The 25,712-nt window shown below is 41.6% G+C and overlaps 1 protein-coding gene across 2 annotated transcripts in view; it reads left to right on the forward strand.

Moving 5' to 3' along the window:
- The window catches only part of LHFPL6 (LHFPL tetraspan subfamily member 6), a 269,955-nt gene that overhangs the window by 235,345 nt on the left and 8,898 nt on the right, over positions 1 to 25,712 (forward strand). For both annotated transcript variants that reach the window (XM_061170827.1, XM_061170826.1), the window contains one exon: positions 6,179 to 6,277. In XM_061170827.1, coding sequence (XP_061026810.1) covers positions 6,179 to 6,277 — 99 coding nt within the window. The remainder of the gene's footprint in view (positions 1 to 6,178; positions 6,278 to 25,712) is intronic.

The raw sequence follows: 25,712 nt of genomic DNA on the forward strand, positions 1-25,712 counted from the left end.
ATTCAAATGTGTGTGCGTGTGTTTTAATTTATAAACGATTGAGTCATTTGTTTGGATTATTATTTTTTTCCTTTTTTAGGAAGCAGTTTCTTTCTAAATACCCAGGACCTCCTACACAGTGACCTTTCCCATGGTCTATGATGTCCTATAACTGATTCCAGCGAGGTGCCCTGTGAAAACTAAAGACTGAACTAATTTACACTAATTTGTGATTGACTCATGACCCTTTAAAAGTTGCAAAGTCTTTAGGATTGCAAGAATAGACTTCTTCTTAATTGCAAATGAGCCTGTAGCTGCAAATGAGTTCACACCTCCTCCAATCACCTACCTCTGTTACCACCTTCCTCAGGTTGTTTCCTCCGATTCACAGCATCTTTCCTCACTTCCATTCCTATATGCACAGATTTTCACAGAGTGTGACTTTTTTTCATGATGTCTGTAATGGCAGTGAAATGGGAATTCGGTTAAAATACCACGTAATTAAGCCCCATGAGGTAACCACAGGGTTTATAAATGTAATAGAGAAAATCCACATAAATAATGTAAAAGTTTGTGAGCCAGAGATTTTAATTGAACCGTTTACTCCCCAGGAGCAAATTAATCAGCTAGAGCCATAAAAACTCATTAGGTCCCGAAGATTTCATTTGGGCAACCACTACACATTCCAGAATATTTTCTGAGCCTCATTTCAGCACAAAGTATCATATCTAAGTGATATCTAATTCAGGGATTTTCAAACTATGTTTCCATCAAACACTGATTTCCACAACATGGTCTAAGACTTAACACTGCTAAAACTGAACAATGGCAGATTTCTTCCATTAAAAGGATGTTCTCATTTTTATGGGTTTTTTTTTTTTTTGGAGTATAATTGCTTTACAATGTTGTGTTAGTTTCTGCTGTACAAAGAAGTGAATCAGCTATGTGTACACATATATCCCCTCCCTCTTGGACCTCCCTCCCACCCCTACCCCCATCCCACCCACCTAGCTCACCACAGAGCACCGAGCTGAGTTCCCTGGGCTATACAGTAGGTTACCGCTAGCTATCTGTTTTACACATGGTAGTGTATATATGCCAATCCTAATTTTCTCTAACTTTACAATATTAGTAACTCAGTATAGACGATACAATTCTAGTTGATGCCAATATAAAGGCAGTTAGTTAACATTTGATGTATCCTCTTTTGAAATCCACACTCTAGAAGTTAATTAGCATAAGTTCCCTAACCAGAGATCTCACCACAGAGGCAGTTAACACAAAGCCTTTTAATATCACTGTACTTACCCCAAGGTTTAGTAATTGGCATAAATTGTATTAGAGATCATTTTTAATTGAGAAAATGGATGTTTAAGTAATGGACAGATAGAGAAGATTCATATCAGCCCCTCTGCCCTTGCACAAGTAGGGCACGTACCAGCCAGAGATTGGCCAATAGAAGAAACCACTCTAGGTATTTCAAGCAGCAGGGAATGTAACCCAGGGATTTAAAGTTTCACAGACCTACTAGGAGGTCTGGGGAAGTGGAGGTCAGAGAAGCTGCTTTGAAGAATTCAGGAGCTCAGGAAGTGCAGGGATCAAAAGTGAGGGCAGGACTTCCCTGGCGGGGCAGTGGTTAGGAATCCACCTGCCAGTGCAGGGGACACGGGTTCGAGCTCTGGTCCGGGAAGATCCCACATGCCCGGAGCCTGTGCACGACAACTACTGACCCTGCACTCTAGAGCCCGTGAGCCACAACTACTGAGCCCGCGTGCCAGAACTACTGAAGCCCGCATTCCTAGAGCCTGTGCTCTGCAACAAGAGAAGCCACCGCGATGAGAAGCCCGCGCACCACAACGAAAAGTAGCCCCTGCTCACCGCAACTAGAGAAAGCCCGCGTGCAGCAACGAAGACCCAACACAACCAAAAATAAATAAAATAATTTTTTTTTAAAAATCAAAAATTATCCAAAAAAAAAAAAAAGTGAGGACAGCTGATGATCTGCCCTTAGAGAGTTGAGGCTGAGAGGGATGCCAGGAAGCCACACCCCAAATAGCATGTCTACTGTCTGCACAAGAGCATGTCTTCTGGCTGCAGCTGCCAATGGGGAATATGGTTTATTCCTCCCTTTTACCTGCTCATTGACAGACTATGAGCCAGAACTTCTGCTAGCAGGAGAGTTTTTGAAACGTAGTTTCCTGGCTTCTAGCCACCCATTACCCCCACCCACAAAGGGAGAATCTAGAAGAGTAAGGATGACTTTGATTGTTAACAAGCAGTATCAGGCATAGGTGTAAGAATCTGGCCAGCCCAGTGTCGGGGAGGAAGAAATTTTCCGTTACCCTTCTAGGTTCTTCTGGCTGGCCTAAGAATTAAATTGACTTGACATGAGATAGATTAAGAGGAGGAAAGTCAAACAAATGTTTAATAACATGTGTACATGGGAGAGACTCAGGAAAAACTGAGTGATTCCCTGAAATGGCAAAACCATCACTGACTTTAAATACCATCTTCAGCTAAGACAAAGAGAATGTTGGGGGTTAGTCCTTTGGGGCTTCAGAGGGGAGGAAGGCAATTTACATGGAGATGGAGAAGCAGATGTTTGGTAAATAAATGTTTACTGGGCTGGGCAGAGACAGTGGGACATAGAGTGGACTCTGTTCTTTAATCCCTGTGTAGAGTTTCCTCCACCACACTTGCCCATATTCTTTGCAAATATCTCTGGTGATAGCTCTATTCCTGGAACAGGCCCTCTGTCTACATTCTTTTAGGCAGTTAAGGGGAAGGTCAAACTTTCTTCCTGAATCTTTCGGGCCTTGATTGTTTTTAGTTAGAAATAATCCACATTCCAAAGGGACATTTTAGAGTGGCAAGTTTTTTCCCATCCTTTTGAAATGGTGTCTTAGGTCTAGAGCAGCCCCCTCCAATAGCACTTTCTGTGATTATGAAAATGGTCTGTATTTGCACTGTCTAATATGGTAGCCACTAGTGCCATGTGGTTAGTAGGCATTTGAAATGTGGTTAGTGCAACTGAAGAACTGAATTTTATTTTTATTTAATTTTAATTAACTTAATTTGTTTTGTTTTGTTTTGCTGCACCACGTGGCTTGCAGGATCTTAGTTCCCCAACCAGGGATCGAACCCAGGCCCTGGCAGTGAAAGCACCCAGTCCTAACCACTGGAGCGGCAGGGAATTCCCTAACTTAAATTTAAACTTCAATAGCTACATGTAGCTCGTGGCTACTGCCTGGGGCAGGGCAGGCCTAGAACTGGACTCCTGCAACTTCTCCCATTCCGTCAACTGGAAGATACTGTCTCATCAGACCTGAAGTGTCCCTGATCCTGCTATCTGAATGATTGTTGTATTTATTGTGTTTTGAAGGTATTTGTTAGAGTGACTATCTGATGGCGTTGGGGAGAGGGTTTCACTGAGTTTAGAGTATTGGTCATCTGATCGCTTTTTATGCCAGCCTGCTAGTAAACAGTTGTTGCGTAGTTGGCTGAATTCGGCCTGAGACTTGCTTTCACCTTAATGTATAATAGTAGCGAGGTAGTGGGGAGGCCAGATATTTACCTACAGAACCTCATGACTGCAACAATCACTTAGCCTGAGGAGTTTGCAACGTGCACTTTTCTCCCAGAAATGTTCCCCGCATCTTCAGAATCTGCAGTATCTTTACTGTTAGCAAACATTAGCAGATGACAAAACAACGGCTACATAAACATGAGTACTAAAATCCAGATAAGCCAGTTGCCCTCCACTGAATACTTTTTTAATGTGAGCATATGCTCATGGTATTTTTCTTTTTTTAATTCTTACACCTAACACAGGTTTCCTATGTATAAAATTATTTCTAATTTATATGGTTGACTCCACATTTCGTAGTGTTACAAAGACAGCCCAATATTCTATTACACAAAAGAACCCTGACTACCAAGTGTTGTACCACTTAGAGAATCACAGGCCCGTTTGCTCCATAATAGGCACTTAAAAGTTCCTCTCTGTTTAGTCTCGCAAAATGCTGGGATCCTTGTACTGGACGAAAGCGGCTTCTTGCGCTAGGAGGGGGATGAATTGGGAGATTGGGATTGACATATATACACTAATATGTATAAAATAGATAACTAATAAGAACCTGCTGTACTAAATAAATTAATAAATCAATAAAATTTTTAAAAATTCATATAGACACAACAACCTGCATTGGATAACTGTAAATAAAAGCAATTCTTTTCAGAAGTTACGAATAAACTCTGATAAAAACAAAAACAAAACAGAAAACAAAAAAAAAAGCGGCTTCTTTCATGAACACATGACACATATTTTTCTGCCATACTGTAAGAACATTAGCAATTGAGACTGTTTATCATTTGTTTGCCTATCAGATAAAGGGAATACTGATGGTTTAAATTTTACTGTTTTTCATTTTACTCACCCTTGCACATTTTATATCTAACTGCCTTTCTGCATGTGTCATCATTTAAAAATTGCTCACCAGATCTCAAGAAGTGGTGTTACTTATTAATTTAAGAACTGAGTATCAAGGAAATGATGCCACGTTATTTATTCAACATTCATGGAATTCAGTTTACACAAACTCTGGCATCCTCATTAATTCTCTCTTTACCTGATGGTGGATAACACTAGTTTGGAATTGTCTTCAGAATGCTATAAATTTTATCCTAAGGCAAAAAGCCTAAGGAAACCAGTCACGGGGACATTTGCTTAGTCAGCAAACCTCGTGTTATTGCTTTTTGAATTATTCTTCAGCCTCAACACAATTCATATTTACACAGTTGCATACAGGTATCCTGGAATTTGTGATTTGCAGCTGCAGTGATTCTTTGCAGGCATTCCCTCGGATCACAGCCCTTCTGCATTAGATGCTCGTTTTACTGTGGTCTAAGGCATGGATCGGAGGGAGGGGCAACAGGGTGGAAAATGTGTCATTTTCTGGGGGCTGCCTCTCCATACAGCTGGCATAGAGGTTGGGGGAGTGGGGTGGAAAGCAACTCCTCCTTAGATGCCTGTGAGGAAACAGACAATTTGTACGGGTTACAACTACTCAAGTCATCCACCAGGGGCAAGGGAGAAGCAAAAGGAGGACAGGAAGAGACTCAATCCAGAAATACTGAAGGTCGCCCTTAGATGCCTTTGGGGACGCTGTTGTTCGGCCTATACGTTACCACATTAACAGGTTTTCTAATTTAGAGGCCTCCCTTATTTAGCGCCTTTTAACCCACAGTCCTGCAATCAGACGGTGTATGCATTGGTCCCACTGGCTCCGCACACTTGTGGATTTGCGGGTGACGTTAATACTCGCTGACTGATGTGACAAGATGATACTTTCAGATTAGCCCTCGGATTTGATTGGTCAGTGCTTCAGTCTCATTCAGCTTCTCATAAAACCATATTATTGATAGGTTTTGATGCAAAACTAAAGACTCACCAATCGAAAGCTGTCCGCTCAGGGTGAGCTGCCATGATACCTTGACTTAAAATAAAACCGTCACTTGCTTTAGTTTAATCATCCAACCTTTTGGTCTTCGCTGCAAGAACTGAAGTCACAGTAAGCGTCTGTGTTCTTGAGTATTTCCAAGATGCGTGGACACTTGGTGATTCTCAGCTTCTCAAGGGAGCATGGTAACCGTAGCATGGTCCACGAGTTCAGTCAATGTGCTGAAGTGGTTCATGAAAATCTTTGTGCTCTCTCTGTCCCTGGTAAAATTTGATGATGCTGAAACATTCTATTTTGATTCTTAAATTGGAAAAAGCAATCTAATGAATGATGATGCATAACCGATGAGGCCCTTTTGCTGGCTCTCGAATTACTTGTTTACATGGATTGAGGGTGGAAAGGGTTGGCTTTTTACAAGAGTGATTAAAAGGGCTTCTGGATTGTACTCCCTAAACAGGATTTGCAAGGCTTTTAATGCTTTAAAAGGGGAAGTTGGAACCAAACTGAGCTGTCTGTCAAGGTTGTTCTTCCCACCCCCCACCCCCTTTTAAGCAGACTTGGAATTGTTCTTGGAATTAAACTGAACTTAGGTCACTAAAGGGAGCTTGGCTGGTGCTTTCCCAAAAGCAGACCCCATGTTCCGTTGTCATATTGCCTATATTGATTTTTTTCTCCCTTGTACCTTTATCTAGGGCTGCAGAGGGGCATTGCTAAAGTCCTGTTGTCTTTTCTCTTTGCAGGCTTGTTGATCGGTGCTGGCTGTGCCCTGTACCCCCTGGGCTGGGACAGTGAGGAAGTCCGGCAGACTTGTGGCTACATTTCTGGCCAGTTTGACCTGGGTAAGTTCTCTTCATGGATAGTACTCCTTTTAGAAGAGAACCTTCTCTGATCTTTCATAGAAGGAGAAGGTGGAAAAGGGATGGGGAAGAAAAACACATCCCAGGATTGGAGCCAGCAGTCATGTGTAACAATACACGTACATTCATTTATTCAACTGTTTAGTAGAGCTATGTATAATCTGCTGTTGGCCTGTACTATGGGAAGTACTGTAGATACAAAGAAAAGAAATGGTCCTTGATATGAGGAGTTAATATTCATTAATTCATTCAAAATCATATATTTGAGTCATTTCATGCACTAAAAATAACTCTCTCTGTGGAATTCACTGTCTATCTGAGAAGATAAAGTAAATAATATGATCAAGAAAATGACAGGGCTTCCCTGGTGGCGCAGTGGTTGAGAATCTGCCTGCCAATGCAGGGGACACAGGTTCGAGCCCTGGTCTGGGAGGATCCCACATGCCGCGGAGCAACTAGGCCCGTGAGCCACAATTACTGAGCCTGCGTGTCTGGAGCCTGTGCTCCGCAACAAGAGAGGCCGAGATAGTGAGAGGCCCGCACACCGCGATGAAGAGTGGCCCCCACTTGCCACAACTAGAGAAGGCCCTCGCACAGAAACGAAGACCCAGCACAGCCATAAATAAATAAATAAATAAATTTTTAAAAAAAAAGAAAATGACAGTCAGTGCTAAGGAATCTAAAGCAGTTTCACTCCAGGGTAATACACAACTTTGTGAAAGAGATGGGAATGGAGCTGGGTCTTAAAGTGATGCGTGTGGATTATCTGGCAGGCAAGGATTACAGTTCAGCAAAGCACAGGGGAGGGATGAAGAAAGCTCATCAGGGGACCATAGAGACCCAGGAAGTAGGGTCTGTGATTAAGTAGACCACAGTTCACACCTCGATGTAGGGCTCATGATTTTTTCTGTGTACTAATCAGAAAATTTCAGATATTTCTCACTTGTACAGAGAATGTATTTTACTTACTTGGCAACCTATAAAAATGTTTTGCATAATACGACATGGTTTGCACCATTATAATTTGTAATGGTTAGCTAATATTTCAGTTGGTTGAGAAACCTACATTTACTTAACCACTTGCTTATTTCTTTCTAGTTGGGTATGTTGTCTACTCGGTTTGTGTTACGTAAACATATTGTAAGGAGTAGTTTAATGAATATAAGTCTTCTCTTGACTGAATTATTTTCTTAGGATGTTTTTCTAGAATTGGTGTTAACTAGACCGAAGATTATGAGCCCATGAAACACTTATTGCCAAATGATAGCCAACATATTTTTCCCTAATATATGGATAGACAGATTAAGTTTTTGACAGTGAGCACATAGTGAGTTACTAACTTAAACATCTGTCTGCTTTTCACATTAAATATTTCTCTCTAAGTAGAAAAATTTCGAGGGAACCAGTCTAACGGCAGTATTACTATATACCAATTCATTTAAAAAATTTTTGTTAGAACTTATTAAAAAAAAAAAAAAGGCACTTGTCTGGCAGTCCAGCGATTAAGACTCCGCGCTTCCACTGCAGGGGGCGTGGGTTCATCCCTGGTCGGGGAACTATATCCCGCATGCCACGTGATGCAGCAAAAAATAAATAAATAAAAGAACTTATAAGAAAAAAATTCCGTTGGATACTGAGAAAAATTGGCAGATGTGATATCATATAGAAAGTCTGTGAATTTGAAAATGAAGCAATTTTTGTTTGACTCAGTGGATGACAAACACCTGCTTCCCTCAAAATACTACTGGCTCTTTGGGTAGAGGAGATGGTGCCTGAAATACCACCCAATTTGCATGGATAAAAAATAAGAGATTTCCCTCTGCCCATTCTTCCCTCATTGAAGGTGAAGCTATCCTAAGGCTAGATTAGTTTGTGATTGTTGTAAATGCAGAGAAGGGGAAAATGCTGGCACAAAGTTAACCGCCAGCCTATCCTGTTTTTTTTTTTGGAAAGCAAACTGTGTCCAAGGGAGATATTGCAATACAGTGTTTGGCATTTTTCTTTCTCTGGTATTTGAGGGATTCTTTGCTGTTTCACACAGGCCTCAACTTGGTTAGAATTCTGTTCTTGCTGGTGTCCTGCTGTTGTGTTTTGCCGTATTAATTAGCAGGTTATAATGAAACTCAGATCCTGTTTTTGCAGTTTTTGCTACCGCACCCCAGGATTTTACAGCTTCTCAGCACTGAGGATGAAAAATTTGAATGTCAAAATTAACGTTAAAAACAAAACACTTGCCTCTTTCTTTGCTAGTGATGATAATTTTCTTATGTTATAAACTCACTAAAGCCATTTTAGCAACCTTCAAATTACAGCGTTGTTTTAATTTTGGCCTTTTTAGTTTTAAATTTCTCTTTGATTGGATGATGAGAAAAAAAATCAAAACTGGCATTATCTACAGATAAAATGAGTTCTGGGTCCCCTGAAGAAGTATTTTGGGTTTATCGAGTTCCATTTCTCCAGGTTACTATTAGTTTTTCAGACTCTGTGATCTTTTCTTCCTAAAGAAGACCTAAAGGGAAACCGTGGCATGGAGATGTCACCACACCTCTCCCACCGAACTTCCTGTGTTTTCTGTCTTTACGAAAGTATTACCGTTCTCTGGAACACTGATGAGAGCTGAACTTCAGGGAGTGAGTGACGTCAGAGATGACGGAGCAAACGTGAAGGAGCCTAGGGCTGGGCTGGGAGCCGCATGAGAGGGTGAGCGTTCTCCGTAAGGGTGACTCTGTAGCCCGGTTTTAGTGGCGTACACGCTGCTAGCCATGGCCGTACCGTCTGTGCCACTTCTGAGAATCTGAGCTTGTTTCTGCTCGTCTCCATAGACAGCGTGTGGATGAATCTTTCCTCCCGAGGGTGGGGCAGTGTTGATGTTATTAAGGTTCACGGCCTCCTTATAGTGGAATGTGGGTCCATTTCTTGGCGTGCCGTTACTGAACCGTGATTGCTGTCTTTAGAGCAGGGGTCCCCAACCTGTTAGGAACCGGGCCGCACAGCAGGAGGTGAGCGGCGGGCGAGTGAGTGAAGCTTCATCTGCCTCCCCGATTGCTCGCCGTTGCTCACATTACCGTCTGAACCATTCCCCGCCCCCCATCCGAGGAAAAATGTTCAGGAAACCAGTCCCTGGTGCCAAAAAGGTTGGGGACCGCTGCTTTAGAGCATGTCCCCAAAGAAATCATTGTTGCTTTTGTTCCCACTTTGGCAGATTATTTAAGGAGTGCATTCATTCAATTATTCAGCAAAGGAATATTTATAGGGTGTTTTCGATGTGCCAGGCCTTGTGCAAGGTGCTGGGGACATGGCATCAGGAACGAATTTAAAAAGACACTGTTTATTCCCCTCATGGAACTTAAAAACTAACAGGAAAGGCACATATACTTAAATATATAAATATATGTGTGTGTATATATATACACACACACACATATATATATATGGAAAGTGTGTTAAAAAGGGTCAGGCACTGTAATGGGCATTGTGGTTGTCTTGCCAATATTATTCCACTCTAGTTGGTCAGTCTAAGCCAAAGTTTGGCAAATGTTTCTATAAAGAGCCAGGGTCAGATCATGAATATTTTCAGCTTTGCAAGCCATATGGCCAAGTACATGGTAAGACAGTTCCTATATGAATGGGTGTGACTGTGTCCCAATAAAACTTTATTTACACAAACGGGTAGTGGAGCTGTAGTTTGAGACCCCTGACCTCAAGCAAAGGGTCCCCCTGATGTGCCAGAAATGTCTTCATTCCATTTGTGCTCATTTATCGATTCCTTCAGTTGGTCAGGATATAGGACAGTCCAAGACTTTGCACTGAGCAGCCCCATCCAGTTATCCTAGTATCCTTTGTAAATACTACCATTTTCTTGTTGTGTCACGTTGTGACATAAGGTGTGAAAAGCACCATTAATTAAGCTTGGTCATCCCACCTCTTAACGCTAGCATGGAAAGCTTAAGCTCATTTGGGCGAATGAGACTGGAGATGTTTCCAGAGGCTTCTGAGAAAGATGGAATCACATGCCTAAGGAAGAGGCTTCAGAGGCCATGGCCTCCCTCCCTCTGGCAGCCACCCCTGACAAGGTGGAATAGCAGGAAGGAGCAGGCTGCAGGGCAGAGGCAGGCAGAGAAACCAGCCTGTGAGCAGGCATCCCTAGAATTTCCAGCCTTGCTGACACACAGTAATTCATTTCCTTACAGGGTAAAGATTGAGGCAGGCCTTCTCTTACTTGCAGCCAAAAGCAGCCCGATTGGTATTTCATTTAGTTGCTATTTCACCATTCGAGGGGCCCTGACCTCACCTGGGTGCTTCTTAAGGAGGTATTATTTTTAGCTGAGCCCTCAAGGCTGTAGAGGATTTAGGTAGGTAAAGGGTGAATGTGGGCATGTTTTAGGGTGACAGGGAGGTAGGTTGCAGGCAGGTCAGGGAGAAGAGCCAGGAAGAAGCCTGATTAGGCACCAGAGGGGGTAGGAATCCTTGGGGGGCTAGGAAGGGCCTCCCAGGGAAAGAGCATTTAAACTGAGGCCGAAAATATGAGTACTGTTTAGGCAAGGAAGGGACTACATAAAAGCACGCATTTGTGGTTGTAACATAACGTGTGGGAGCCTAATAGAATCTACTTTTTTAAATGCCTGCTCTCCTTAGAAAGGCACTTGGAGGAGAATTTGTTTTACATTCATCGAAAACAGTTTTATCAGGCTATTGATTATTTCTCAAGCATTTTCATATTTTATCAAGTCCCGAGCCTTGAAGCAATTTTGCAAAAATATCCACTTTCACAAATAAAGACCGTTACTCTGCTTACCTTTAGATCACACTTATTTATGAGGAAGCAAGGAGCAGGTTTGAATACACACATTTTAAAAACAGGGAAACAAGAATTTAAAACAGGCTGCATAATGAATTTCTAAATTCCCCCACTGAAATTGTATAGCTTGCCTTGACAGTCGTTCTCAACCTTTAGCATTGGAATCAGAGGTAGGCTGGTTGAGAGTATAAATTTTTAGTTTCTATGCCTTGGATATTATGCTTCTCTCATTTGTGTTTCAAACAAGGATCCCCGGTGGTTCAGGTATAAGTGGTCAGCGACCATACTTTTTTTAAAAAGCCTTAATTTTTTATATAAAAAAATTAATTTTTTGTATCTCGCTAGAATTTAGTTTAACAAACATTCATTCACTTTGTTTTATATAAATTAGGAGGCTTTAACTTTAGGTTACAAAAATCTAATGCCAACTGGCTTAAACAAAGAAGACATTTAAGATCCCTTATTACAGGAAGGCCAGAGCCAAGGTGAACTTCAGACTTGACTGAGCCAGGGGCTCAAAGATGTTGTCCATCCCAAAGTCCTTCATCCTGAGGCTACCTCTCCCCTTGGTCGGAAGAGGACTGCATTTGGCACTTGTGGCTCTAAGCATCCTTGTTCATGTGAAATAGGCGAGGGCGAGCTTCTCCCCCAGTAATGGAATAAAAGTCTCTCTCCTCGGTCTAGTTGGACCAATTTGTCACGTGCCCATCTTGAATGAATAGCTGCTGTCAGGCAATACCATGTACGGATTGGCTTCTTGTGGCCCAGCGTGGATGTGTTCAGAGTTTTACAGAACCAGATTTACTGAGAAGTAGTGACATTTGTAAGTGGAAGATGAGGCTAAGAGGGGAAAAGGCATCTCAGTCTCTATTTTTTGTCAGACTTTGGTGCTCTGTGCTCCTTCTGTCATGAAGTCCATGGTTGTGGACAAAGGGACAGTAATGGTTTATGCTGTGCAAGTGGTAATGATTCTCCTTATTAATTTTTAAGAGAACAAAACAGTACAAGTGATAAGAATAATACATAGTGTAGCACAGCATCTTCACGTAACAAAAGCCCAGTAGATGTTTGCTGTTATTATTCACATTGTTTGTACAGGACCATTTTTAATGAATATTTGCTGATAATCTCTATTCTTCCTTTATATTCCATGCCAGCAAGTTGGGATTTACACATTAAGCATAAGGGCTTTATCATCAGGTTGTCCAGTTGATTTAATTCATGCCTCAGAGATATTTTCATCCACCAAAGATTTTTCTAACTATATCCTTATGATCAAAAGTAGAGTTTCAATTAATTTGTCTTGCTAATTTGCCAAGTAAATTTGAGTAATTATTGCTTTCACTTTGCTATTTAATTTGATTAAGAAGCCATCATGTTTCTTGTTCTTGAAATTATCCTCTTGGCTTCTCAAGAACAGTACCGTAAACTCGGAAAACTCAGAACCTCTCAGTGTCAGAAAAGATGAGAGTCTGTTTCTTCCAAATTTTCACTCCAGGGAAGAAATCTCTTCTCCTCTGATCTGAGCAATGACCATTGCACATCTCTTTGGACACGTCTCCTTGAGCTCTTTGACTCCTGACTCGTGTTTTCTCTCTTCCCAAATCAAACTGCACTTGAAAAAAAAATGATTGGCAAGCTATGGGGGGATCAATGGGCCAAAATGGGAACGAAAGTAGAAAATTTCTTTTTTGAGCTTTCTCAAGTTTGGCGTTAGTGGGTGTTTCTGAAGCTGAGTGACCCAGTTTTCCTGATGTCCACATAGAAGCTTCTATTTCTGCAGACAATAACAGGAGAAGCTGCTCTCAGCTTCTGTGATATTGAATAAAACAAGCATCCCTTTGGTCAGAAGTGAGAAGATTCCTGTGACTTACGTGGACTTTTGAGGCTGCTTCATGCAGACCAAGCGGAGGCTTTGCCCAGGGGCTGCAGCCGTCTGAGCTGTGCGGGAGCCGGGCTGGCCTGCTAGGCGCTCCCAAAGAGCAGAAGGCAGCATCTGTTGCTCCGTTTGGGAAGAGACCCCTAACACTTGATGCGTTTCTGGTCATTGCTTAAAGGTAATTGATGATCCCGTTATGAGACTGCTATTTGGGAGACGGGTTAGAGGTAAGGTGTTGAATATGCATTGAGATTTAGCCAAAAATAAAGTCTTTAAAGCAGTGATGATTTCCCGCCTCCTCCATGGCTATTATCTGGAACGGTTCCAAACTTTTGACACTTAAGTGCTAATCGCTGGAAGTCACTTAGAAGGTCCAGCATGAGCCTATATTCCTTCACTAGGCTCTAGTGCAGGAGGGTGACAGAGGGAAGCCGGGCAGCTGCTGTGAGTTAAACCAAGACCTAAACTGGTAGGTCTGGGGGGACCCATGAGAACATTCTAGAAGGTGATGCTGGAAAGGATGCTGGGAAACTGCCACAGGCAGAGGAAGTCCAACTTGGCTGGTGATGAAGTGACGGAGCAAAGTGTCTGGGCACCTCCAAGGAAAAAACAATCAGCTTTGTTGGTCACTCAGCTTTCCTAGGGGCCTCATTTTCAGGAGATGAAGGATTTTCTGTGTTCATTTCAGAAAGTAGGGAGAAGAATCAATTCATTTCAGGGGCATAAATTCAACCCGCCCATTCCTGGGACCATGACAATAACATTAGAGCATGAACATTTCCACTTTAAGTTATAGCTGAGTAAATGCCTCTGATCCTGCTTTAGGAAAAAGCACCCCATTCTGTATAATCATAGATCCAATTCTATCTGCTTCCCTAAACACATCTTTGCAGGTTCCTATGGGACAGGATTTTTGCAACTTTGGTGCCTATCTCAGTGTTTGGCTCATAGCAGTATTTAATAGACATATTTATTTATTCAACAAATATTTATTAAGCACATTCTAGGTTCCAAAAATTGTGCCAGATACTTAGAATAAAATTATGAATTAGATAGATATGATTCTTACCTGCATGTCACATATCTGCTGTCTACGAAATGGTTAAAAGAAGGGAGAGAGGGAGGCTGAGAGAGAAAAGGAAGGAAGAGAGACGATAAAAAGGAAGAAACCCTATGGCTCATTTTTGACCACTAAAAAGGCAGCTGCCATCATGTTTCTCTATCTACTTGGCCATTGATATCCTGGTGAGAATCATGACATTACTCTCTAAGGGACTAATGGCTTAACCATCTCCTAGAAAGTAATCAAGTTCAGGGTCATAGTTTAAAAAACCAAAAGCCCTGGTAGATGAAAAAAGAAATTGCTCTAAATCTTTTCTCCTAAAGTCTTTTTTGGTCTGGTTATTTTAGAGCAGGATCTTGCCCATTGTTGTATCAGTGCCTTTAAAAACCTAAAGTGACTTGCAGCGATTTGCAGCAGTGGAATTCAATGCTAGTGGAAAAAAGGAAATGTGCTTAGAAAACCTGCAGGAAATGAGAAATATCATTCTTCCCAGTAGTTTGGTGGCTGTATCTTAATATTGAGATATTAAGAAATATTAAGATATGGCCACCAAACTATTGGGAAGAATATGTTAGTCTGTCTTTTAAAGATCCTTCTTCATGTTTTTTCAATGTTATTCTTTTATAAAAACAAAAAATGATATACCTGAGTGGTGTGCCATTTTAGATTCAGTTTACTGAAGGAAGTTTAGGAGATTGAACTGGTTCATTCTCGTTATTCTTTTGTATTATGTGCGCTTTACTATTTCCTAGTATGTTTCGTTTGAATATTAATCTGGGGGTAGAAATGCACTAACACTAAATTTAACGGGTTTTGATGTTTTAGATCGTCTCTCAGGAATGAACTTTGTTTAATCGATTATGTTAACAGTGACTCTGAGAAAGCGCAATTAAGACAAATGGGCTATATGAACATCATCTTGAATAAATATGTAGACTTATTAAATGTTTCTGATAGTTAAGGATTTAGGGATAAATCTATTAATTAAAAAGAAGAATCTACTGCCCACCCCCAACATCCCAAGCTGATAATTCCTTCTGATAATGTAATACAACCCCTTTGGGAAGTCTACCAGCTCCCTGCCCTCAAGGAGATTACAGTTGAGAGATTTCACACAGATTTGTCTTAGACCATCCTCTTATCTCATTATCTATTCGTTCGGAATAGTAACACTGAGGAAAGACGTTTCACTAATGTTCCTGGGAGATGTGTCTATATGAACATTAGAGGAGAGTTCTTTCAAATCTTTATATTGTGGCTCTTAATCTTGGGAGAAATATTTCTGCCCCAGAAGTGAGAATTCACATTACTGTGTTAACTCCTATGTTAGTGACCTTCCTGTGTGTTTTTGCCTTTGTTCTGTAATAGAAATAGAAGATAGACCTCTTAACAGGTCTCCTGTTAGGAAAGGGTCATTGGTAAGCATTATTGATTAATAATCCATCAAAAGTGGTTTTAGAATAAAACCAAAAATGTAACAAAGTAATCAAAGGGCTGATCTGACTTTTCACCTGATTTTTAACCTGGTAGAATGTTGACAAAAACTAATTAATACAGAGAATTTGTAGAGTAAAACTCATTTATCAGATCTTTTCAGAAAGTTCTGTACAAATGAGTTATTCCAGATAAATGAATTTTCCCCTTAAAGGAAAAAACATGGACTGAATTTGAATCTCAGTTTCACTCCCCGAGAGCTGTTTGATTCTGGGCAAGTTATTTGAGCTCTCAGAACTTCAGTTCTTCAGTCTCTAAAAGAAGATAACAGTACCTGCTTCACCTGCCTGTTAAAAGGATTGAAGGGGGTAGTGAAAGATGCTTTTGCACATGAAGACGTACAAATAAATATCAGTTCCTCCTTGCTGCCTGAAACACCAACACATTTCCTGTTTTAGTCATGTTGAAGAAGTTTGAGGATGTATCATATACTTTTCCATCGCTTTAGCCAGAATATATAAAAGATAAACAAGACTTAAAAAAAAAAAATCATTAGCGGCTATGCTGTCATACGGAGTCATCCCCAAGAGCCATGGACATTTGTTGAGTGATTTGCCCTTTTACTAAATAACAAAGACTGAAAAAAACTTTGAGCTCTTTCTGCTTTTTTTTGTAGTTGTTTTGCAACAGTTTTATGTCACCCTGTCAGCGATTATTCATTGCAGTTATTAATTACCCCTTTCTCTCCTATTCCTTCACTTCTAATTTGTGTCCTTTCTCAAGTCATCATAAATCATCTGAGAAGCGTGCTTTAAAAAAACACAGTTCAGCTCTGTTTCTGTGCACTGTGCATCTTTGAGGCACTGATTTTTGTATGTTCTGGACAGGGTTTTTTTTCAGCCTCTTGATTTGGGGTCATGCTTTGGAGAGCTGCTACATGATATCTTAGTACGTAAGCTGCTTGGGTTAGCAGCTGGGTGTTTTGATGACACTGGTAATTGAGTTCGATGTTACAGTAACCCTTGTCCTAGGGATGAGTTTTAACTTGAGATCTCCAGACCATTCAAGAAGCCCAAAGTCCATCCGTCAACAGGCTTCAGGGAATTTGTTACCCCACTGAAAACTGTGCAAAGTTTATATGCTTGCGCATATGTGCTTTTTTCTGGAAAGAGTATTCATAGGTTTTATTTATTATTCAAGTGGATTCCTGGCACATGAAGACTCAGAGCCTGTGGTAAGCAGCATTTGGAAGTCTGACATTGGAAAGCTTAGAAACCTGAATTCTAGACCTAGTCTCCCAACAATCCTCAAATCTCCCCAGGAAGCTGGAAAGCCATTGGGTTCCTTTGACTTGATTTCATTATCTACCGAAGTGTTTGTCAGAGGGAGGTCATAGGCAGAAACATCTCTACTTGCAATAGGCATTATTGCAAATAAATACTCCCATACACCAATTCTAATTTGAAATCGTAGCTGTGAAAATGAGCGTTCCACCTTCCTAAGGAATGGAATACGCTTCCACTTAGAATCCTAACCAGGTTCTTTAGGGGGCCGTCCTCCACCATGCCTGGGGAGCACGTTGTTCTGAACTGTCTTTTCAAAGATGTTTGTATAGTGAGCAGCCTTGGAAGACAAGGACTCCTGCTGGAGCAGAGGACAGGTTTTATTTATTGTTCCCTATAATAATGTCTCCCTCTGGGGCAAAGTGTGGGTGGATTTGCTTGCAGCCTGTTATAAAAAAAATTGGGGATCCGTAAGCTTAGGATTCCTTCACGGTGACACAGACTTACTGAGTTTACTGCGTCAGCCCCTGTGGGATGGATTCTTCACCAGATGTGAAGCTCATGCTGGCTGCTGTGCTGAGGGTAATAATCCAGTCCTCCATCTCCGATCCAGAAGTCTCCTAGCTTTTGCCAGCATCCATGAAAGTGGGGCAGGCTGACTTGTTAGCTTACGAGTAGAATAAAATTTCAGATTCTTCAAAGTTCTTAAGACCACTGTTACGATGCCTGTCATTCATTTTAAAATACTTTAGAATAGACAAACTGAGATGTGTGTGTGAGTTATAGGAAGTCACAGCTCAGGTTCAGGATCCAGAGTGGAAACTCAAGGCTACTATCACCCATATCTCGACCAACACCAGAAGCCTCACTATTAGTATAGCCATGGTCAGAAATGGATCTTAATAGTAGAATTGGTGTTTGTTTTATTATTAAAACTGGTGTTTTAATGGTGGAATTGGATTTTAATGGTGGAATTGGTGTTTTACTTATTAGCATGATAAATGTTAAAAATGGACTGTCATCGGTGAAATTAAAGATATTCAAGATTATAGATTGGCTTAAAGAGTTAGAGATACTCCCTGTACTTACATGAAAGGATTTAAACAGCCATCAGGCATATAGCCATTATTGTAAGTCTGAAAGATATTTAAAATATTTAATAACCAGTATGTCATGGGCCCTGACTAATCCAAACTAAAACAAATGCTGGAGCAGGCTCCCAAGGGGCCCTGCTCGGCCAAGCACTAGCTTTTTTACTCCTGGGACATAGGATTCCCTAGGGTTCTCAGAGGAGCGAGGGGCCAGTGGGGCATGTGGAGAACTTGCGGCAGTGGCTGTTTATGCACCAGTACAGGGATACATATTTTAGTGTTTTTAACAATGAGAACAGCTTTACTACAGCATTCCAGCTGTGCCCATTCTGTCCTTAGGAATGGCAGTCAAAGCTTGATCATCCCTAAGGACTCCGTTTCTAGTCTTTGGTTCAGAGGATTTTTGGTTATTTGTTGCCAGAAGGAACAGAATTCTTCCCTGGACCTTGCTTCATTTGCTTCCAGTGTTTCTTTCATGCAAGATGGTAGCCCAATCACTTAAAATGATAGGGAGCTAGGATTTAACTAGCTCTCAGAACAGTTTAGTGAGCTGGTTTGTGCCTGCTTTTTGGTAAGTGTTTGTTTGATAAGTGTCGGTATGTGTAGCAAGATGTGGTCTGAGACTTGCTTTCATGATAACTTGGAAATGAGGTTGTTGGACAGTAGCTACGCCTTACCATCCCTCTTGCTTCTTCAGTGGGTGTTGTAATTTACCAGAGTCTCAAGGTTATGCTTGACCAAACTGGATTAAGTCCGTTCCCAAGAGCTACCTTACAAGCAAGGAGCGACCATCAAGGAAACCTTTTGGACCGAGGGCAGCTACCCAAGATCAAAGCAGCCCTTGCGGCCACACATTTCCATTTCACTGGATACAGAGACTATATTCAGAGGCTGCTCGGTGGCCGATGAAAGCGTGACAGGTGCAAACGGGAGGGTAGATAAAATGCCATCCGGCTGGAAACCAGCTCGTGGGATTGTTGGAAGATTGGCGGCAGGCACAGGCCACACTGGGAAGCAGCAATTAGAGACAGCCTGGGTCCTTTCACACTCTCTTTGGGGCCGTCCATGAGTCAAAGGAGCTGAATTTCAGGTAGTTTCAGCCTTTATAAATGGCAGCTATAGAAAGAAACCAAAGGATAATCTTTATCGCCAGGCACTGAATAAGGCACCGCTGGTTATCTCAGCCACCTCCACACGGAGTTGGGATTCTGTGTCAGTTCGCAGCATGAACACAAAGGCCAGCGGTACACATTCTGTATATGGAGCCAATGTGTGTGCCTTATCATCTGAACAACGGCATTATCTCTAGTGAAACTTTTAGGGTGGATCCGGTGCTAAGGGGCAAGAACTAATAAACAACCGCGCCAGCAGAGACTCCGCTGGCCAGACTGGACAAAGCGTAAACCATCTTTATGGGTAAATCGCGCAAATGTATAGTAACAAAACTATCCACTGGGCCATGGAACAGAGGTCCATTTGATTGGTGTGATCATAAGAATTCAGATGCTGCACCACTCACCCTACTTTTCTGAACTTAAACTGAAATTTAATCACTTTTCTGAAGGCACCGGGGTATGTTTATTTCTCTTGCTATTCCTCTGTCTTGTGGGAATGCTGTGTAGGCAAGGCATCTCTGCCACCATTTTCGTGGTTATGTGATTCTGACAGGGGTTTCAGGATAAGATGATGCAGGGCCCTGATTTAGTGTAGAGTTTAGGAGGAAGGACCCTGGATGGATCTGACATGAAAGAAAGCAATGAGCGAGTTCGGTGTGGTACACAAGGGAAACCCCTGGGAGCCCAGGTGTGAGTGGAAGTGAAAAAGCATCGGTTCTCAGGCAGCCACACCCAGCAAAGTCACCTGGAGTTCTAGTTCTCAGAGCTTCCAGTTTCTCTGGTGGACCCATGTCGGCTCTGTTCTCTATCCCACATAACACTGCTCCTTTTTTGTGAAATTGTGGTAAAATGTATATAGCATAACATTTACCATTTTAATCATTTTAAAGTATACAATTCAGTGGCATTAAGTACATTCACAGTGTTGTGCAACCATCAGCACCATCTGTTCCCAGAGCTTTTTCATCATCCCAAACAGCATCTATACCCATTAACTAGTAACTCTCCATTATCTCCTACCTCCAGCCCCTGGTAACCGCTCTGCTGCTTTCTGTCTCCATGAATTTGCCTCTTCTAGGTACCTCATCTAATAAGTAGAATCATACAATATTTGTCCTTTTGTGTCTGGCTTCTTGCATCTAGCATACTGTCTTCAAGTTTCATCCGTCGTGTAGCATTCACTCCTTTTTAAGGCTAAATAACATTCCGTTGTGGATGGACCACGTTTTGTTTATCCATTCATCTAACCCTGCTCATTTGTATCCAGAGCTGTTTTCACACTAGTGATTTACTTAAATGGACATGAAGTCCATATGTCTAAGTGTACTGGTTTGCTGTTAAAAGAGGTTGTTGCTTTACTTTTTTCCCCCTCACAACTTTGTAATTATTGCTTTAGCTGTGTGAAATTAACTTTAAATGTGCAAGCAGGTAATTGTGTAGTGCAGAGACTTATTACCCAAATAGGACTAGATTTTTGGTTAAGAATAACCCAGCATCAGCACCCTGCTTTAGATTGGGAACTGGGAAATGTTCCATTACAAACAAAGAGAAAGACTCTCCTACTGAAGAGAACACGTTCAAAAGATCTGGGAAAGTCACTTTAGTCTCCCGGGCCACAGGGTCCTCATCAGTGAAATACAGATGACCTAGATCGAGAATCCACAAACTATGAGACAAATCTGTTCTGCCTGTTTTTTAAATAAAGTTTTATTGGAGCACATTTATGCTCGTGTGTTTATTACTCTGTGTCTATGACTGCTTTTGACCTAAAATATTTACTCTCTGGCCCTTTTGAGAAAAAGATTGCCAACCCTTGATCTAGATGATCCTTTTCCAATATCCCTTGACTCTAAAATCTCTGATGATATGCTAGGTGGCAGAAGGAGTGAAGAAAGAATAAAGTCAAAAGGACACAGAAATGGAGGTTGATGCACTGGCTCTTGACGAGGCTTGAATGTAAAAATGCCTCTGTCCTGTTCAGGTTTAATCCCTTTACAGTAGTCCTCATTCCTTCCGCCTTCCTGTCTTGCCTCAAGCACCCACAGCTGGAGCTGCCTGGGGACAACTTTGATTGCACATAAAAATCCCTATGGTCTTTCGCTTCTGGAGCACATGCTTAGCTTGTGTGAAATCCTTCTATACATCAGTTGGAAAACCCTTTTCCTTCGCTAGGAAGGAAAGAGTGTATAACCCCTACATCTTCCCAGGCCCAAGGAATTTTGTGGAGGAAAATCGGTCCTCTGTGCCCACGTGCTGCTCTGCTGTCCCCCAGGGAACATCCTGGAGAAGACAGAGCCCCGTACTCAGTTTCCTGGGTGTCCTGCACACATATCCCTCCCAGTTGCCGTTTCACAGCGTTTCATGATTCATGCTAAAATGTCCTCCTTATTTAGGTGGATTAAATCCACAGGCTGTTTGTTTCATTGGCTGTCATGTTTTAATTACACAACAAAAATTGTCATTATGCAGATTTCTCATGTTGCATGCCGTATGTTACCAACGTATTGAGTTCTTGCTCTCTGTACTTACAAGTATAAAAGTCTCCCACTGGTTTTATTTTAATTAATTTATTTATTTTTGGCCATGCAACACAGCTTGCAGGATCTTAGTTCCCCAACCAGGGATTGAACCCCGGGCCCACAGCAGTGAAGTGCGGTGTCCTAACCACTGGACCGCCAGGGAACTTCCCTCCCACTGGTATTATATGCAGATCCTCAACCTATGATGGGATTACATCCCAATAAACCCATCGTAAGTTGAAAATACCCTGAGTTGAAAATGGATTTAATGCACCTAACCTACCTAACATCAGAGCTTAGCCTAGCCTACTTTAACGTGCTCAGAACACTTAGACATTAGCCTGCAGTTGGGGAAAATCATCTAACGTAAAACACTTTTTTATGATAAAGTGTTGAATATCTCATGCAATTTATTGAATACTGTACTGATAGTGAAAAACAGAGTGGTTGTAAGTGTATCGGTTGTTCACCCTCGTGATCGCCTGGCTGACTGGCAGCTGTGCTCACTGCCCAGCATCAAGAAAGGGGATCCGACTGCACATCACTAGCCCCTGGCAAAGACCAAATTCAAAATTCAAAGTACAGTTTCTACTGAATGTGTATTGCTTTCATACTATCATAGAGTCAAAATATTGTAAGTCAAACCATCATAAGTCAGGGACCATCTGTATATGTATATATATGTATATGTGTGCGTGCACATATATATTTGTGTATACATCTACATATATAAACTTTTATGTTTATTTCGTTTTGGTTTTGAAATGATTTCAGATTTATAGAAAAGTTGCAAAAATAGCACAAAAACTTCTCATATACTCTGCACCCAGATTCCCTTCATGTTAAGCATCATCGTATTTGCTTTGTCCTTCTCCCCCTCTGTCCTGCTGCATTCTCTCTCCCTCAGACAGGATGCCCCCATGCCTAGACACTTAAGTGAATAATTCCTTAAAATAACATTCTTTTATGTAGTAGTAAAGTTATCAAAATTAGGAAATTAACATTGATACAGTACTTTAATCTACAGATTGATAAGTGTGATTATAAAATTATGCATGAGAGAGATGGAATTTATTTTTCTCATAACGGGTATTGTTTGTTCTGGACTTCATTTCTACTTCATGGTTTTCCATTTTCAGAAAATAACAAACATAAAGTAGTATTTTAAATCTCCAGATGCTCAAAAAGTTTTTTTAAAAAGCTTGCTGTCCAAATCTACACTCTGATATTAGAACTTAAGATTCCAGAAAGTATTAATAATAAAAATAAAAGTGATAATAATAAATCGTAATGTCTTTTCTCCCCTGATGTATAGTTTGGGGTCAGAACAACTGAACCTTATATCAAGTCCAGCTGCTGTTCTGGATGTCCTGCCTTTTTGTGAATTTGAGCAGCTGTGTAAGTGTGGGACCTCGGATAGGTACTTTCTAGTAAATCCCTAAGTTGATGATGGCTAGCGCTGTTTCCATGGGAGACGGTAAATAGTACCTGGGAGAACTCTTTTTTTCTTTATTTCTCAGCTCCTTACCCTAAAGGTGGAGCTAAAAACACGTCTATAGGGGCAAGAGAGACACAACAGAGCAAATTAAAATTATGGCTCTTTAACAAAATCTTTGTGGGAATCCAGAAGAGAAATTTATGCCACTGAATAGAATAGAATTAATGTGTAATTCAGAAGGTTTTTTTCCCCCTAAAACCTGAGACCCATGTAACATGAACTCATATTTGAGTACAATGCTTGCACAGCAGTCATTACCCGTCGCGTACTCGTCTGGCCAGCCCTATCAAAATTGACTGTAACATATCTCCTTAGACATAGTGCTGTTAGGAGCGCTTTGCAGAAACATGTCTTATCTTTTCCAGAGAGTAAATCCCTGCTCCCTTGGACATGCAGGTTATGGAGAGTACTTACAAATGCCATAGCTTGAGTGTGTCAGCTCTCATCAATGGACACATATGCATTATATGCTAACTCTTTACGTTCCTGGATACGTCCGTGGAGAAAGTAGGGCAGACAAAGAAGGTGGAGAGTCTTTTAAGAGTCTATTTGTAGAAGTGGGTCCAGTGCTTCAAGCTAGACCCTTATACACTGAGATGTACTATGTGTTTGGGGGGAAAAGGTACCATTCAACTCCCAGGAGAGTTCAAATCCAACTGTCCAGTCCCCTAAACCTGGGAACGAAGGGGCAGGGGAGGTAGAAGATATAGTCAGCCTCACTCATGAGAGTCCAGAGCGGCAGTTCTTGAGGAGAAATGCTGGGTCTGTCCACTGTGCCGTGCTCTGGAAACAGGAGGCGTGAAGGTGGCCTCCGCTGCCTGGGACACTCTGCACAGACTCAGTGCTCAGTCTTTGGGGGGGTTCTACCATTGCACGTACCTCCATACTATCTACTCTTGGGAAGTACCCATGGGGGCCCCGTTACTGAGATCTGCTTGTGGACAGTACCTCCTGGAGTCCATCTCAGGGAGTACAGTATAAATGGTGCCCTGAGGTTGTGTCCAGGATGACCCTGGTCAGCCGTGTGAGTTTACGCTTCTATTCCTAAACAGACAGAAACAAGCAAAGAGCTTTAAAATGAGCCCCATCTCACAAACTATCTTCCCTCAGCCTTTTTACTTCTACATTTTTTGCCCAGCCATCAAGTTTGAGTTCCACTCGTCGCTTTTCAGACACAGGTGTCATTTTAACTCCTTGTTCCATTAAAAGTTTGAATTAAAGCTTTTGTATGTTTTAGGTCAAATGTTGAAAACCTGTTGTTGTTGTTTTTCACTAGCAACACCTCTGTTCAGTAACTTCCCAAAAGAACAAAAGGAATTGGTCCCACTACAGATTCTTTTGTTCTTGGTTTTAATGCACAGGGCAGACAAGATGGTCTGAATATGAAGAGGTAGGAAGGAATTTACTCAAGAGGAGAGACTTCCACCCATGGTATTTAAGAATACAAAAGTTTTTTTCTCTACAGATCCCTCCACCTTCCTGCCTTCATTATTTGTACAGCAAAAGGGATGAAATCTGACATGCCTGCTTCTTCTCTACACAAACTTTGCATTGATATCTTTACATGCTGAAAAACTTTAAATATCACAGATGAAAGATATTCTGCCTGATGAATGAAGGCAGTCAGCTTATTTCTGGACTCAGGCACCTGTGGCCACAAGGCTGGGAACTCAGCGGTGACCTAGTGAGGAAAGAAGTGAGCTGGGAACGGGCAGGGCTCAGGTTCAAATGCAGAGCACGGGGAAGGTCGAAGACACAGGGAGGTTTGCGTTGGACAGCATCAGTCACAGGGCAGGACTACCTGAGGGACCCTGTTTTGTGCTTAAATGAGCAGCACTGTGACAGCAGGAGGTGCTGTGGCAAAGTCTCTGGGTATGAGGATGGCACGATGGCCAGGGGTTTACAGGCAGAGGGGAGCTGGAGGGTGCCCAGGGCCTCAAGCCCTTTCTCAGCTCCGCTCCGGCAGGGGCAGGTCAGAAACATCCAGTTTGAGAGCCTGCCCATAGCCAGTTATCACCCAGGAAAAATCAATTATCTGAATTTGATCAAGCAAGTTTATTGGACCCCACTGCCTCACATCCTCTAGGGGGATGGGATTGCCAAGAGAGTGCCAGTTTGGTTTCATTGGCCCTGAAATTGGGAGAGCCAAGTCTTGCAGGTCTTTAATAACTAGAATTGTGCAAGGTAGACACGGGTGTATGGAGTCTTCTAAGGAGACTGGTAAATTCAAAGATGCAAAATATATCTTTTTTTTTTTTTTGAATTTTTGAATTTTATTTTATTTACTTTTTACACAGCAGGTTCTTATTAGTTATCTATTTTATACATATTAGTGTATATATGTCAATCCCAATCTCCCAATTCATCCCACCACCACCACCCCCCCTCAGTTTCCCCCCTTGGTGTCCATACGTTTGTTCTCTACATCTGTGTCTCTATTTCTGCCCTGCAGACCGGTTCATCTGTACCATTTTTTTTTTTTCATCTGTACCATTTTTCTAGGTTCCACATATATGCATTAATATACGATATTTGTTTTTCTCTTTCTGACTTACTTCACTCAAAATATATCTTATTTCTTTGTGGCACGTAAGTTCTAGCAGAGACAAATGGGGAAAATGTGATACAGATCTTCCTAAAACATATCTGAGCACACAAAAAAGTTTTGGAACTGACTCAAGTTCAAGTTCAAGCTTCATCATTTATTTGAGATACTGGACCAGTGACTTATCTTGCA

This window comes from Eubalaena glacialis, chromosome 16 (genome assembly GCF_028564815.1).
Source record: "Eubalaena glacialis isolate mEubGla1 chromosome 16, mEubGla1.1.hap2.+ XY, whole genome shotgun sequence".
Taxonomy (NCBI): domain Eukaryota; kingdom Metazoa; phylum Chordata; class Mammalia; order Artiodactyla; family Balaenidae; genus Eubalaena; species Eubalaena glacialis.